Raw genomic sequence first — 16,393 nt, forward strand, 5'->3', positions numbered from 1 at the left:
ACAAAATTAATTAAAAAAAATAAAATTTCTAAATACTCTACCATATAATAATAAAATTAGTTGAATTATTTATTGAAATATTTTGTTGACATCAATAATAGCTGTGACTAGATGATTTATTGGTAAAATGACCATTTGTTATGAAATAAAAAACTTCAAGGACATGATATAATTTTCAAAATCACATGAAATAATTCATATTTTAAATATATCTCAGAGGTGTATTTATAATTTATTCATTTATTTAACTACCTAAAAAAAAAAAAACTGAACATGTTTTATCTATAACTTTTTTTTTGTGTACATCATTAACACATAAGCCATGTCATGGTATTAGAAAGGATTTGTTTTTTTATTAAAGTTATTATTTCAATTTGAGGGAGCCTTTGGTTTTAGTAAGTCTATTTTAGAATCGATTTTGATGATTTGAACTGTTCATTTTTTAAAATTCTTCAATTAAAATATTTATGTAAAAAATTAAGATAATTGAATATTAATAGCTATATATTTGAATCATATTTGTTTCAAAAAATAGATGATAAATATAATTTTAAAAATAATTATCTCTTTTTATAATATAATTTTTTTTTTCAAATACATAACAACTAATATCTAATCCTCTTAATTTTTTATACAAATATTTTTCCTAATGTGTCTTAAAATAAGAAGCATTCAAATTATGAAAATTAGGATACAACCATTCGTTGCCTTCTAGTGACACCACTACCAGTCTACCCCTTTTACTTATTCTCTTTGGAAACATAATTTTTGCCTTTCCGCAGTCTCTCTCTCTCTCTCTCTCTCTCTCTCTCTCTCTCTCTCTCTCTCTCTCTCTCTCAAACATGACCAAGTCAGAGAATTTCACTTCCGAGTATTTCTCTAGCATCCTCTGCCGCCTCTTTTGCACCGGCAACCTCCCAACCCACCCATCAGATCTCATCACCGATCCTACCACCACCATCCCAACCACCACCTTTGAAAACCCAAAAAATGATTTCATCCTCTGCCGCCTCCTTTGCACCGACAACCTCCCAACCCACCCATCAGATCTCATCACCGATCCTACCACCACCATCCCAACCACCACATTTGAAAACCCAAAAAATGATTTCAAAACCCAAGTTAAGACCCAGGAGTAGTTGCAAGACTCATGGGTCTAGACTCACTCCCAACCTCAACTTGGTTCCAAAAGACTCCTCCATTCTCCGTAGCAGATCAGTCAATTACGTTGATTACTTGCCAGATTTCGATCCCACTCTTTCCCACCATCGCCGGGTCAGAACATCACTATCGTTTCGTGAAGTTCCAACCTTTCTCCAACAACAACAACAACCAAAAAAGCATAATCTTGATTTTTTTGGTTTTGTGCCTCGCGAATGTAGGTGGAAATGGAGGGATCAAAATGGGTTTGAGTTCTGACATGGCTTTGAAAGATTTGAAGCAGAAAGAGATGAAAACAGAGAGAAACAGAGAGAATTTAAGCGAGACAAAGTTTGAAAACAAGAGGATGGTTTTTAGGAGAAAGGAAGATCAGCCAAACAGGCTGTGTGGAAATTGTTCTTCAAAGGTTGACAATGTTAATTTGGATCGTAAGAATAAGGTTGTTGTTGTTCAGAGATAATCTCGTGAAAGTTTGATTGCGAAAAATAATGGAGTTAAGAATGTGAATCAGAAGAAAACAGGGAGTGAATTGAAGATTGGGAACAATAAAAAGAGTCGAAACAACATAGCTAAGAAAGTCCAACAATTCGTGTGTGTTTCGGAGAATTTGAGTCCTGTTTCGGTTCTTGATCTTCATTATCACAGTTTGAGTCTTCATCATTAGTCTACGTCAGGTTTGTTTTTGGAATGACAATTCCATGTACTTTTTTTATGCTCTGTTTTGTAATTTCTGTGGTTTTATTCGTTTCGTTTTTGTTTTTTTATGTTTTCGAAAACAGAAACTGTATCATCATCATCCAAGCTTATAGTCTTATTTTTAATGTCTGTAACAGGACACACAAACATAACAATTTCAAATTCAAGATCATCAAATGTTACTGACAATGACAACAACCCTTCTTCAAATTACACTCGAAACTTCATAGCAGATGAGCATCATGTGATAAAAGTAAAGAAGAACAGAGATGACAAGGCAAAGAAGACTGGTGAGACCCAGTATTATAATGGAATGTTGACTGAGATTCTTGTTGGACAATCTTCACTGTATTTAAAAAGATTAAATTCTGTTGTGTACAAAACAACAACAAGAATATAAAGAAATAAAGAAAATGAGAGAATTTGTTTGATTACAAAAATCAAACTCGAAATAAAAATAAATAAATAAAACCACAGATTTTATTTTGTTACAAAAACAAAAACAAAATCTATTAAATAAACAAATAAAAAACAAAATAAAATTAAACAACTTACTTGGTTAATTTATTTGAATAGATTTTCTGATCAAGTCCAGTGTTTAACACTGTATCCTTAAGACAGATTCGTCCTCTCCACGGTGCTTTCAGAATTTGGACGTCTATCTCCCAGGATGAAATGATCTTACCACAAACAATAACAGCACTACAAATTGTTTGCCTTACGAACACACTAAGTGTTTACACTCTTTCTTTCAGAAATAAAATGCAGCAAGATGAAGAATATAATTAGCAGAGGTGAAATATGAAATTTCTGAATGAAAAATATCAAATGAGGGTGGTCCTATTTATAGATGTAAAGGTGGCTCTTGGTTTTAAATTGAACAGGTATGATACCTGTTGGTTTTGAATTCAAACAGATTTGAATCTGTTGATAATTCAAACAGATAGAAAAAAACGGGAAGGGCCCTGTTTGGGTGTGCATTAATTCCAAACTAGTTTATTTCTGTTTGAAAACGGGAAGGGCCCTAATTGGATGTACAGAAAATCCAAATCAGTTTAATTTGAACTATGGATTTTATTTTACCAAAAAATAAAATTAAATTCAAATGTTTTTGGCCCAAAAAGATTAGAAGCCCAACCCAACCACACACCACGCACCCGCGCCCAAGCCCAAGCGCAGGCCCAGCCCAGCCCTCCCGACCGGACCGACGGCGGCTGCGGCGCGAGCGCGCGTGTGTGATGATTTTTGGGTCCAATGGGTCTAGCCCATTTTGCCCATAACCTCTCCCTCTAAAACACTTGGGTACCCCTTGGGGCACACCCCAAGTATCTCACCCAAGCCTTATAAACCCTTTCAAAACTTTCCACCAAATCAATGTAGGACAAGCCAATTTACAACCTTAAGGAATTTCTACCAAAACTCCATTTCCATGGAGCACACTTTGGCTTCAATTTCCCATTCACTCGGTAATGGTTTTGAGCAACCAAATATACCACATGAATCACAACGCGGCATAGAACGCGTTACCACTTTGAGTCGAGTAAATCGATACTCGGGGCCCACCTAAAAAATAGACTAAATTTGAGAAAAAATTCTGGTTTTACCCAGAATTTTTCTACCATTTCCAACAATCCCCCACATGAATGGAATTTGATGACAACAGAAATGCAACAATATGCAAACTTTAACGAAAGAGTATAAGTCGAAAATATCTTGCATCAGGATAGGTAGTTTTCGGCCTTGAACCTTCCCTAGTGATAACCTATCGGACTTACTGGCTAACCAATGGACGCGATGCCTTGAATTGTTCAGCTGTTTGTGTAAGCCAAGACAATAGATTTCACACAAAATATCTTCTAACACATCGTGGTTCTCACTGTTGTGTTCATTTTGGCCTTGAACGCGCTTGGTTTTCATAAGTGTTTCTAGAGAATTTAGCGTTTTCATTCTCTTAGAACCGGTCCCAGTTCAACACTCATATAGGTGATTATTATTGTGAGTATCTCCTTATACTCGTCTTGATTATATACCTTAATCAAGATATAAGTAATCATTAAAAGCAAAGCTTATCCTTATACCCCTACATACAACATATGTTGCAGATATCACTCTCACCATAGGAATGGGTAGGGAATTTTTAATCCCTTGGTGATTTCTGGTGAGCCATACATAACTTAGTTGTCCCTTTGAACTTAGTTTTTGGGATCTCCAGTCATATAAGTAGGGTTACCATTATGACGACTCTTATGTAATAGGCTTTAACCTCATCCCCTTCGATGAACTATACACTAGCTCTTTTGTCAAACCTTTTGTTAACGGATCCGCAATATTCTCTTTAGATTTTATATAATCTATTGAGATTATTCCGTTTGACAACAATTGCCTTACGGTATTATGTCGACGACGAATATGTCGTGACTTACCGTTATACATGTGATTCTGTGCCCTACCTAATGCAGATTGACTATCACAATGAATGTAAATAGCTGGCACAGGTTTTGGCCACATTGGAATGTCTTCTAAGAAGTGACGAAGCCATTCTGCTTCTTCACCTGCTTTGTTTAAAGCAATGAACTCAGATTCCATTGTGGATCGTGCGATGCAAGTTTGTTTCGTGGACTTCCAAGAAACAGCAGCGCCTCCTAGAGTAAAGACATATCCACTAGTGGATTTTGAATCTTTAGTATCCGATATCCAATTGGCATCACAATAACCTTCGAGTACTGCTGGATATCGAGTAAAGTTCAAACCATGATCACGAGTAAATCTTACATATCTAAGAACCTGAATGATCGCTTTCCAATGATCTTCTCCAGGGTTACTAGTGTACCTACTCAATTTACTGATAGCATAAGCTATATCAGGACGAGTACAATTCATTAGGTACATTAGGCTTCCAATGATTTGGAAGTATTTTAACTGAGACACTGCATCACCTTTATTTTTCGATAAATAAAGACTGATGTCTACAGGTGTTCTAGCTAAATTCAAATCATCCTTGATAAATTTATCAAGAATTTTCTCAATATAATGAGATTGAGATAATGCATATCCGTCAGATGTTTTAGTAATTTTCATTCCTAATATAACATCTGCGACCCCCATATCTTTCATATCAAATCTTTTGTTAAGCATCTGCTTAGTTGATTTGATCATGTTTTGACTGCTTCCAATGATAAGCATGTTATCCACATAAAGACAAACTATGACATATCCTTGGTTAGTATTTTTAACATAGACGCATTTGTCACATTCGTTTATCTTAAACCCATTAGTAAGCATTGCATGATCAAATTTTTCATGCCATTGCTTAGGTGCTTGTTTTAATCCATAAAGGGATTTTACAAGTCGACAAACTTTCTTTTCTTGCCCTGATACTACAAACCCTTCGGGTTGTTCCATATAGATCTCTTCATTTAGATCACCGTTTAAGGAAGCTGTCTTAACATCCATTTGATGTATTTCTAAATTAAACAACGCTGCTATAGAAATAAGCATGCGAATGGATGTTATTCTTGTCACAGGGGAATATGTGTCAAAATAGTCCAGACCTTCCTTTTGTCTGTAACCTTTAACAACAAGTCTTGCTTTATACTTATCAATTGAACCATCTGCTTTCATTTTTCTCTTGAATATCCATTTATATCCAAGAGGTTTAGAACCTGGTGGAAGATCCACCAATTCCCAAGTATGATTTTGCATAATGGATTCAATTTCATTATTAACAGCCTCTTTCCACAAAGGTGCTTCAGGACCTGTCATTGCTACCTTAAAGCTTTGAGGTTCATTTTCTAACAAGTATGTCAGAAAATCTAGACCAAAGGATTTTGATGTTCTTGCTCTCTTACTTCGTCTTGGTTCATCATTAGTTAAATCCTGTTGGTCGAGTGTAATAACCCTCACCACTGCTTACCGATAAACACTGATTACCGTTGAATTGAACTGATTATGACTAATAACTGAACTGATTATGACTAATAACTGAACTGATTATGACTGATAAGTGAACTGAATAAAGTACTGAACTGACTGACTGAAAACTGGAACTGAATCGACTGAGTATGTGTGTTGATCTGTATTCTATCTGTTTGATTGTTTACTTGATCTGTTCATGTTTTATGTTCAAACTGCTAATTGGAGGCCTTATCGGCGGCCGAGCCGGGAATTGATTGATGTTTTATGATCATTGTAATTTATGTGATTTTATGGTATAGTTATCCGAAAATTGATCTGGTATGATTAAATTAGATTAAAATGAGCCAATTAAAGAGTTAGGCTTAATTACTAAATTGCCATCCTAGTGGGTCACTTACTTAATACTTTGAGGACTCATTCTTATGCATTACAAAACATTTACTCAGCTCATTCCTTGCCTTTGCCGACCAGAGAGAGAGAGATAAGGGAGAGAGTTAGATTTCATCTCACTTTGCTTGGTCTTGCTTGGAAATTAAGAGGATTGGACTATAAATTTGCATAATTGAGCTTCCTTGCCTATAATTCAAGACATAGGTAAGAGAATTTAACCTTCTAGTAATGTATTTGAACTTGTTCATGCTTAGTTCTTGAGCCTCTAGTGATTTGAGCCTTGATTAGTCCATGTATGTTGAAATAGAGCATAATTCATGCATGCATGTTAGTATTGTTGGATTTTGAGTTGAGTTCATGGCAAATTGTTACATGCATGTCCATGTTTTGAGTGTAGGCCATGTTTTCATCTTGTTTGTGAATCAATTGGCTTGCTAGAGCATGTTTTGAAGTTTGAAAGTTATTTGAAGATCATACATGTCATGTTTGAGGTTTGTTCTTGAAAAATGGTTTGAAATTGAGTTTGAATTAAACACCCTTGGGCTTTGATTTCTCAAATTGAGTTTTGAGCCATGTTATTCCATGTGTTTACAAATGTTTTCTGGAAATTCAGCCCAAGAGGTCGAGTTTTGAGTTGTTAAAACTTGGTTTTTGGCTTGGAGGTGCAATCTGGGTTTTCCAGATTTTGCACTTCCGCTTGAGTGGGGACTAGTGACGCTCGAGCGTGGAATGCGAGCATCCAGTATTTTCTCTGCACTGTTTTACAGTCCGCTCGAGCAGAGGATTGGGCGCTCGAGCGGAGGCATGTGTCTCACGATTGAGCGGGCGTCGAGCGCCCGTCGAGCGGAGATTTCACCCATCCAGTACTTTTACAGTACGCTCGAGCGGGAGAGTTGACGCTCGAGCGTGTACCTTTGTTGCATGTCCGCTCGAGCGAGTAAACCTGCGCTCGAGCGGGACTCTGTTTTTCTGAAACTTCTGAAATTGCTTTTTGAGTACATCCTTGCATCCTTATCCCATTCTAGGCATTCTTAGGCCTAGTTTAAGGCATCTTACTGAGGATATAGATGTAGAACACACCGAGGCATTAGTGGTTAAGTTACTATCTTTCCCAACTGTGTAGCTTAGTGTGTTCAATCTGTTAACTGTGTAGGGTTGGCGACTGGGGAGGCACGCTCTAGCATACCGTAGCCCAAACTCTGTGAGTAACGATTGTGTAAAGATATGTTCACAAATGATTATCTTCTGAACAACTGAACTATACTGTTTTCTGAACTGATTACTGTTAATTGAATGAATGTATGTCCTATATTCTGAACTGTATTGTGGCATCCTTAGCACCTACTGTTTACTGTTACTGTGACAGAATTCTCTGTCGGTTCCCTTGTTGGAACCACCACTGTTTACTGACTGATGGCCATCATTACTGTTCGGTCTTTTAAGACCTACTGCTTACTGCACTGTTATGCTAATGGGTGTACCACATATGACTGTACTGACTGAGCAACTGAAATACTGTTTAATTGAACTGTTTTCATACCGTAAGGACATTCGTTCTTAACCCCTTTACGCATTATGTTATTCACTGGGCTTTAGCTCACTGCTCATATATATATGTAGGTGTTCAGGCACTAGACCGCAGCTAGGAGCGTCGAGGCTAACTCCAGTTTTGTCAAGCCAGCCTATGTGCCTCACTGCGAGGTTCCGAGCCTATCGTGTTAAGGCTTAGGGGTGTTTTACAATTCCCCCTTCTGTACTGTCTTACTGTTTTGTAATAACCGAATGGACTGTATAGACTGCATGTTACTGTACTGTTATGTAAGGGATGAAGTCCCTAGTCTGAATGATTGTAAATATTGTGCATACTGTTCTGTACTGTCTACGTACAAATGTATGAAAGTCTTTTTGCATACAGACTGTCACAGCTCATTGGACATTGTTTATTTACTGTTTTGGCTTCCGCCAGGCCCTGTACTCTGTTTTACTGTTCTGCAGGCCTTCGGTAATCTCGGATTACTGGCCGGTTACGGTGCTAAACCCATAGGGCCGGGTTTGGGTCGTGACATCGAGACTATTACTAGTTTCTTGTGTTTGATTGTCATTAGTCTCTTAACTTTGTGTACAATCATAAGTTCTTTTCTGTGAACTTAATTCATGTCCTTTCTTGTAAGGAAAGACATGTTCAAAAAACACAGCATTCCTTGACTCTATAATAGTGTTCACATTTATATCAGGTATTTCTGATTTGTAAGTCAGAAACCGATATGCACTACTATTCTGAGCATAACCAATAAACACACAGTCTACTGTTTTTGGTCCAATCTTAGTCTTTTTAGGAACAAGAACTTCAACTTTTGCCAAACACCCCCACACTTTTAAGTATTTATAGGAAGGTGGTCGACCTTTCCACAATTCATAAGGAGTGCTGTTGGTTTTCTTGTGGGGCATTCTATTAAGAACATAATTAGCAGACAATATTGCTTCCCCCCACAAGTTCTGTGGTAAACCTGAAGTTAGTAACATGGCATTCATAATTTCTTTTAGGGTTCTATTCTTCCTTTAAGCAATTCCATTTTGCTGTGGAGAATAAGGGGCTGTAGTTTGGTGAATAATGCCATGTTGTGCACAAAATTCATTTAATGGTGCATCATATTCAACACCCCTATCACTTCTAACCATTTTAATGGTTTTACCAAGTTGATTTTCAACTTCTGTTTTGTAGAGTTTAAACATTTCTAAGGCTTCATCTTTACTTCTAAGTAAATAAACATAACAATATCTTGTGCAATCATCGATAAATGTTATGAAATACTTTTTGCCTCCTCTAGTTTGAATAAATTTTAAATCACATACATCAGTATGAATTAATTCTAGAGGTTCGGTTTTTCTTTCAACCGATTTAAATGGAGCCTTAATTAGTTTCGCTTCTACACAAATTTCACATTTATGATTAAGATTAATTTCAAACTTTGGTATATGATCTAAACCAATTAATCTACGCAAAGCATCAAAATTCACATGTCCTAATCTACCATGCCATAAATTTGACTCAAGAATATAAACAAAAGATGTGTTATTCTTATTCATAGCAACTTTCGGTACAACTGTCATTACATTCAACTTAAAGAGACCATCACTCATGTATCCCTTACCAACATACATACCACTCTTTGTTAATACAAATTTATCAAACTCAAATACAAGCCTAAAACCATTTTTACTTAACAAAGACCCAGAAACTAAATTCTTCCGGATGTCAGGTACATGCAGTACGTTGTTGAGGGTTAGTTCTTTCCCTGATGTCATCTTCAAGATCACTTTCCCTTGTCCAGCCACAGTAGAAGTAGAAGAATTTCCCATAAAAAGTTGTTCACCATTTGCAGCCTCATTGTAGGTAGTGAACATCTTCTTGTCTGCACAAATGTGACGAGTTGCTCCAGTGTCAACCCACCACTCTTTGGGATTTCCAACCAAGTTAGCCTCAGACACCACAGAAGAGAGGTTGATGTCATTCACTCCGTCAGAGATGTAATCCAATTCTGTTACATTGGCCTGATTGGTGGTCTTCTTACTTGTACTTCCATGACCCTTCTTAGGGCGGCGGCAGTCAGAAGCTCGATGTCCAGTTTTGCCACAATTATAGCATTTTCCTTTGAACTTCTTGCTACTATCGCCTTGTTTAGGACCATCTCCAGTAAACTTTCTCCTTTTGTTATGTGGTTTATGAACTTGTTCTACCACATTAGCCTTGGACTCAATGGGATTTTTCCCATTCCTCTTTTCAGCCTTTCGGTTATCTTCTTCAATTCTTAATCTTACAATCAATTCATCCATAGTCATCTCTTTGCATTTATGTTTTAAATAATTTTTGAAATCTTTCCAAGCCGGTGGTAACTTTTCCACTAAAGCAGCGACTTGGAATGACTCGCTAAGAGACATACCTTCTGAATGAATATCATGCAAAATTATTTGAAAATTTTGAACTTGAGAAATTACCGTTTGGGAGTCTACCATTACAAAGTCCAGAAATTTACCGACGACAAATTTCTTCGTGCCGGCATCTTCTGTCTTGTATTTCTTCTCCAAAGAATCCCACAATTCTTTTGCTGTTTTCAGAGGACTGTATACATTATATAGCATATTGTCAAGGCCATTCAGGATGTAGTTTCTGTACAGCAAATCTGAATATTTCCAAGCATCTACAGCGGCAACAACTTGCCGATCACTTTCACCCTCTTTAAGTGCTGGAGCCTCTTCATGGAGAAACCGGGCCAAATTAAGAGTCGTAAGATAGAACAGCATCTTCTGCTGCCATCTCTTAAACTCGGTACTGTTAAATTTTTCCGATTTTTCTCCATGATTGATTGGTACATGAACATGGTTCTGGATAGGGACCGATGTAGGTATAACAATAGGAGTACCACTGCCAGATGCAGTTTTAGTTGTAGTAGCCATAATCTCTTATTACAAAAATCAGAAAAAATTAAAACACAAATTAATTTTCTAGTTACTAAAACCAAAAAATAAATTATAACAACAAAATAATTTTATTTTCCTTGTTACTAAAACTTAGAAAAATAAAATATCACAATAATTTTCGGTAATACCAATTAATATTCTGCAATTGTTAATGACACCAGTAAATTACTACTAGTTGTCAAAGAAAAGAGACAGTATATTACTACTATCTGTCAAATAGCATAAATCACTATTTGTTTTTCCAACCAGAATATTACTTTGAAAACACAGAAAATTAAATATAATGAAGATACCAAAAAAGGATTCTGTCTTAAGATTGTTGGACAATCTTCACTGTATTTAAAAAGATTAAATTCTGTTGTGTACAAAACAACAACAAGAATATAAAGAAATAAAGAAAATGAGAGAATTTGTTTGATTACAAAAATCAAACTCGAAATAAAAATAAATAAATAAAATCACAGATTTTGTTTTGTTACAAAAACAAAAATAAAATCTGATTAAATAAACAAATAAAAACATAATAAAATTAAACAACTTACTTGGTTAATTTATTTGAATAGATTTTCTGATAAAGTCCAGTGTTTAACACTGTGTCCTTAAGACAGATTCGTTCTTTCCACGGTGCTTTCAGAATTTGGACATCTATCTCCCAAGATGAAATGATCTTACCACAAACAATAGTAGCACTACAAATTGTTTGCTTTACGAACACACTAAGTGTTTACACTCTTTCTTTCAGAAATAAAATGCAGCAAGATGAAGAATATATATTCAGCAGTTGAAATACGAAATTTCTGAATGAAAAATATCAAATGAGGGTGGTCCTATTTATAGATGTAAAGGTGGCTCTTGGTTTTAAATTGAACAGGTATGATATCTGTTGGTTTTGAATTCAAACAGATTTGAACATGTTGATAATTCAAACAGATAGCAAAAAACGAGAAGGGCCTTGTTTGGGTGTGCATTAATTCCAAAAAGATTAGAAGCCCAACCCAACCACACACCCGCGCCCAAGCCCAGCCCGCCCGGACGGTGGCGGTGCGCGCGTGTGGTGATTTTTGGGTCCAATGGGTCTAGCCCATTTTGCCAATAACCTCTCCCTCTAAAACATTTGGGTACCCCTTGGAGCACACCCTAAGTATCTCACCCAAGCCTTATAAACCCTTTCAAAACTTCCCACCGAATCAATGTGGGACAAGCCAATTTACAACCTTAAGGAATTTCCACTAAAACTCCATTTCCATGGAGCACATTTTGGCTTCAATTTCCCATTCACTCGGTAATGGTTTTGAGCAACCAAATATACCACGTGAATCACAACGCGGCATAGAACGCGTTACCACTTTGACCCGAGTAAATCGCCACTCGGAGCCCACCTAAAAAATAGACCAAACTTGAAAAAAAATTCTGATTTTACCTAAAATTTTTCTACCATTTCCAACAATTCTTAGATTGACAGAGAAAGGCATACAAGAGACACATTGGGTTAATGAGAAAGTCATTGAATTTGAAGATGTTGAAGAGATTTGTACTGTGTTTGGGCAACAAATTCTTGACTTACTGTTTCACCAGGTTGTAGATGAACTAGTCCTATGTAATATGAACAGATTTGCATTGTAATTCTTGTTGAAACTTTGTGAAAATTTTGAAAAAAATATGCAAGTTTCATTTTACAGAACTTGGTAAGATGATGATGTGTTTTGTTTTTCATATTTTCATAAACTAGGGCTGTGCAAAATATTGTTAAATTTCGAAAATCGCCCAATCCACAGTGATTCATTTGCTAATTTCGGATTAAATTTTGAAATTTATACTGTCTTTGAAATCGTTTCACTTTGTTATAGTTAATACATATATATATTTTGTAATTTCTAATGAAGTATTAAAGTATAAATGAATGTGAGACATATTTAAGATGTGAAATTTGTTGTAAATTAATAATTATATATAATTTCTAGAACCACAGGAGGCAATTCGTACTTTAATTAAACTTTAGGGAATATATTTGTAATTTACCTAAAATATTATGCAAATTAATGTTTTTATATTATGCAAATACTTCATAATTGTTTAAGAAAATTCTTCAATTAAGTAACAAATTAAGATTACCTCAAACCGTAATTTGATTATTTATCAATCTGTCATTCACGATTTAATTTATAATTTTATTTTCAAATCATCCGAATCTCACTATATACACCCTAATCAAAATAATGAAAAGTTAGGCATTATTTTGGGAAACTGGAAACAAAATTTGTAGGTTTGATATATTGATTTTGCTTTTAAAAAAAATGGAATTAATTTGAAACTTTTTGGAAATAAAGATAGGTATTTTCACTTATTTTTAAAATAAAGTTGTCATTCTTCTTGCTTCAATCCCACCATCTCTGCCACCACTTATCATCTGCTGCGACCATCAGCCAACCTCTTAACAAGATTTTTAGGAGTTGTTTAGAATGATTTAAATAAGTGCACTTTTTGACTTTTTATGAAATATAAACAGACAAGTTATTAATGGTTTGTTTGGTATACAAGTGTTTTAATCACAATGAATAAATAAATAAAATAAAAAGTTAAAAAATTAAAAAACTATATAAAGGAGTCAAAATTCCTCTCTATTCTTTTTACTTCTTGCATGTTTTTTTGATAAAAAAAATGAAAAATTCATTTATAAATTTTTTTAATTTTTTTACCTTATATTTTAATAAAAAGAATTTAAAAACTACTTCTTCTGTCTTAAAATATTATTCCTTTATTCTATTTTTTATTATTCTAAAATATTAGTTCTTTTTAAAAAATTAAAGATTAAAATAATATAATTTTTTTTATTTTTTCCTTCTTTTAAATTCGTTAACAATATAAAAAGTATAATTATAATAATTAATATTTTTTAAAAAATATACTATAAAGGAATAATTTTAAAATATAATAATTACACTGGAAAAAATTAATTTCTTTAAAAAAATACTATTATTTGGAGACTGAACGAATAAAAAATTCACAATAATGTGAACTAAGATTGTGTGTGAATGGGCTTACCGACTTCGTGCAGTAGTTTTTTTGAGGACCTAGGAACTACCCCTTAACAATAATGTAGGCCGAGGACTCACTACCCTCATCACACGTTGGTCTAAATCTGAAGCCTGTGCCTGTGACTTCGTTGCCTTTTAGTGACACCACTACCAGTCTACCCCCTTTTACCCGATTCTCTTTCAAAACACAGTACAGTCTATCTCTCTCTGTCAAACATGACCAACTCACAGAACTCCACGTCCAAGTGTTTCTCTGGTATCCTCCGCCGCCTCCTTTGCACCGGCAACCTCCCAACCCACCCATCTGATCTCATCATCGATCCCACCATCACCATCTCAACCACCACCTTCGAAAACTCAAAAAATGATTTCAAAACCCAAGTCAAAACTCCAGGGATAGTTGCAAGACTCATGGGTCTAGACTCACTCCCACATCTCAACTTGGTTCCAAAAGACTCATCCATTCTCCGTAGCAGATCAGTCAATTCCGTCAATTACTTCCCAGATTTTAATCCCACTCTTTCCCACCATCGCCGGTTCAGAACATCACTATCGTTTCGCGAAGTTCCAACCTTTCTTCAGCAACAACAACAACCAAAAAAGCAGAATCTTGATTTTTTTGTTTTGTGCCTCGAGAAAGTAGGTGGAAATGGAGGGAACAAAATGGGTTTGAGTTCTGACATGGCTTTGAAAGATTTGAAGCAGCAAGAGATGAAAACAGAGAGAAGCAGAGAGAATTTAAGCGAGACAAAGTTTGAAAACAAGAGGAAGGTTTTTAGGAGAAAGGAAGATCAGCCAAACAAGCTGTGTAGAAATTGTTCTTTGAAGGTTGACAATGTTAATTTGGATCGTAAGAATAAGGTTGTTGTTGTTCAAAGACAAGCTCGTGAAAGTTTGATAGCAAAAAAAAGCGGAGTTAAGAATGTGAATCAGAAGAAAACAAAGAGTGAATTGAAGATTGGGAACAAGAAAAAGAGTCGAAACAACATGGCTAAGAAAGTCCAACAATCCGTGTGTTTTGGAAAATTTGAGTCCTGTTTCGGTTCTTGATCTTCATCATGAGTCTACATCAGGTTAGTTTTTGGAATCACCATGTACTTTTTTTATACTCTGTTTTGTAATTTCTGTGTTTTTATTCGTTTCGTTTTTGTTTTTTGCATTTTCGAAAACAGAAACTGTATCATCATCATCCAAGCTTATAGTCTTATTTTTAATGTTTGTAACAGGTCACACAAACGTAACAATTTCAAATTCAAGATCATCAAATGTTGCTAACAATGACAGCAACAACCCTTCTTCAAATTACACTCGAAACTTCATAGCAGATGAGCATCATGTGATAAAAGCAAAGAACAGAGATGACAAGGAAAAGCAGACTAGTGAGACCCAGTATTATGATGTAATGTTGACTCAGATTCTTAGATTGACAGAGAAAGGCATAGAAGAGACACATTGGGTTAATGAGAAAGTCATTGAATTTGAAGATATTGAAGAGATTTGTACTGTGTTTGGGCAACAAATTCTTGACTTCTTGTTTCACCAGGTTGTAGATGAACTAGTCCTATGTAACATGAACAAATTAGCTTTGTAATTCTAGTTGAAACTTTGTGAAAATTTTGAATAAAATGTGCAAGTTTCATTTTACAGAACTTGGTAAGGTGATGATATGCTTTGTTTTTCATATTTTTATAAACCAAGTTAGGGATGTGCAAAATATTGTCAAATTGTTAAAATTACCCAATTCATAGTGATTCATTTGCTAATTGCGGATTAAATTTTGAAATTTATAATCTGTCTTTGAAATCACTCCACTTTATTATAATTAATACATATATATATATATATATATATTTTTTTTTTTAATTTCTAATAAAATATTAAAGTAAAAATAAATGTGAGACATATTTAAGATATGAAATTTATTGTAAATTAGTAGTTATATATATATTATGAAAAATTAGTTTGTGTTATATATATAAAAAATATAAGGGTAAATTACTTATATACCCGCTGAGGTTTTCTTAACATACAGATTGTCTGTGGTTTGAAAAATTACAAATATTCTTTGTTAGAATTTTTTATTTAACGGAATTAACTAAAAAAATAAAATTCATAATTGTTCTCCTATACACAATAATAAAATTACCTAAATTATTAATTGAAGCATATTTTTAATATTATTAAAAACTGTTAATTGACTTGATGATTTATTAATAAAATGGACAATTTGTTATGAAATTTGAAACATCTGGGAATGAAATGTAATTTCTAAAACCACATGAAACAATTCGTCTTTTAATCAAATTTCAGCTTCCGTTTGGGAAGTGGGTTGGCTTTTTGGCTTTTTGACTTTTTTGGCTATTTTAGCCTGAGCTTAAAAGTTTGGTATGGGAAGAGCTTTTTGGCTTTTTGGCTTTTTTGAGTTTTTTTGTGAGAGAAGAATGTAATGATTATGGGTTAGATGTGATGTTTTGTTTGTTATGGCTAAAACAGTCTATTTTGTTTTTTGTGGCTAAAATAGCCAAAAAAGCCTGCAAACCCACTTGCCAAACACAGGCAGGGGTTTATTGTAATTTACCTAAAATATTATACAAATTAATGTTTTATATTATGTAAATATTTCATAATTGTTTAAGAAATTTTTTCAATAAACTAGAAAATTAAAATCGCCCCAAATTATGATTTATTTATCAATCTATCATTCACAATTTAATTTG

At 34.5% G+C, this 16,393-nt stretch overlaps 1 protein-coding gene across 1 annotated transcript; it reads left to right on the forward strand.

The window, feature by feature from the left end:
• Positions 1-13,755: 13,755 nt before the first annotated feature.
• Positions 13,756-15,325, forward strand: LOC114318487 (uncharacterized). Its single transcript, XM_082889956.1, has 2 exons — positions 13,756-14,718; positions 14,903-15,325. Exons 1-2 carry the CDS (start codon positions 13,893-13,895, stop codon positions 15,265-15,267), a joined length of 1,191 nt encoding a protein of 396 aa, XP_082746082.1. The 5' UTR covers positions 13,756-13,892; the 3' UTR covers positions 15,268-15,325.
• The last annotated feature ends 1,068 nt before the right edge of the window (positions 15,326-16,393 follow it).

The sequence above is a fragment of the Camellia sinensis genome, chromosome 10 (assembly GCF_055761805.1).
Source record: "Camellia sinensis isolate YWXY chromosome 10, ASM5576180v1, whole genome shotgun sequence".
Lineage (NCBI taxonomy): Eukaryota > Viridiplantae > Streptophyta > Magnoliopsida > Ericales > Theaceae > Camellia > Camellia sinensis.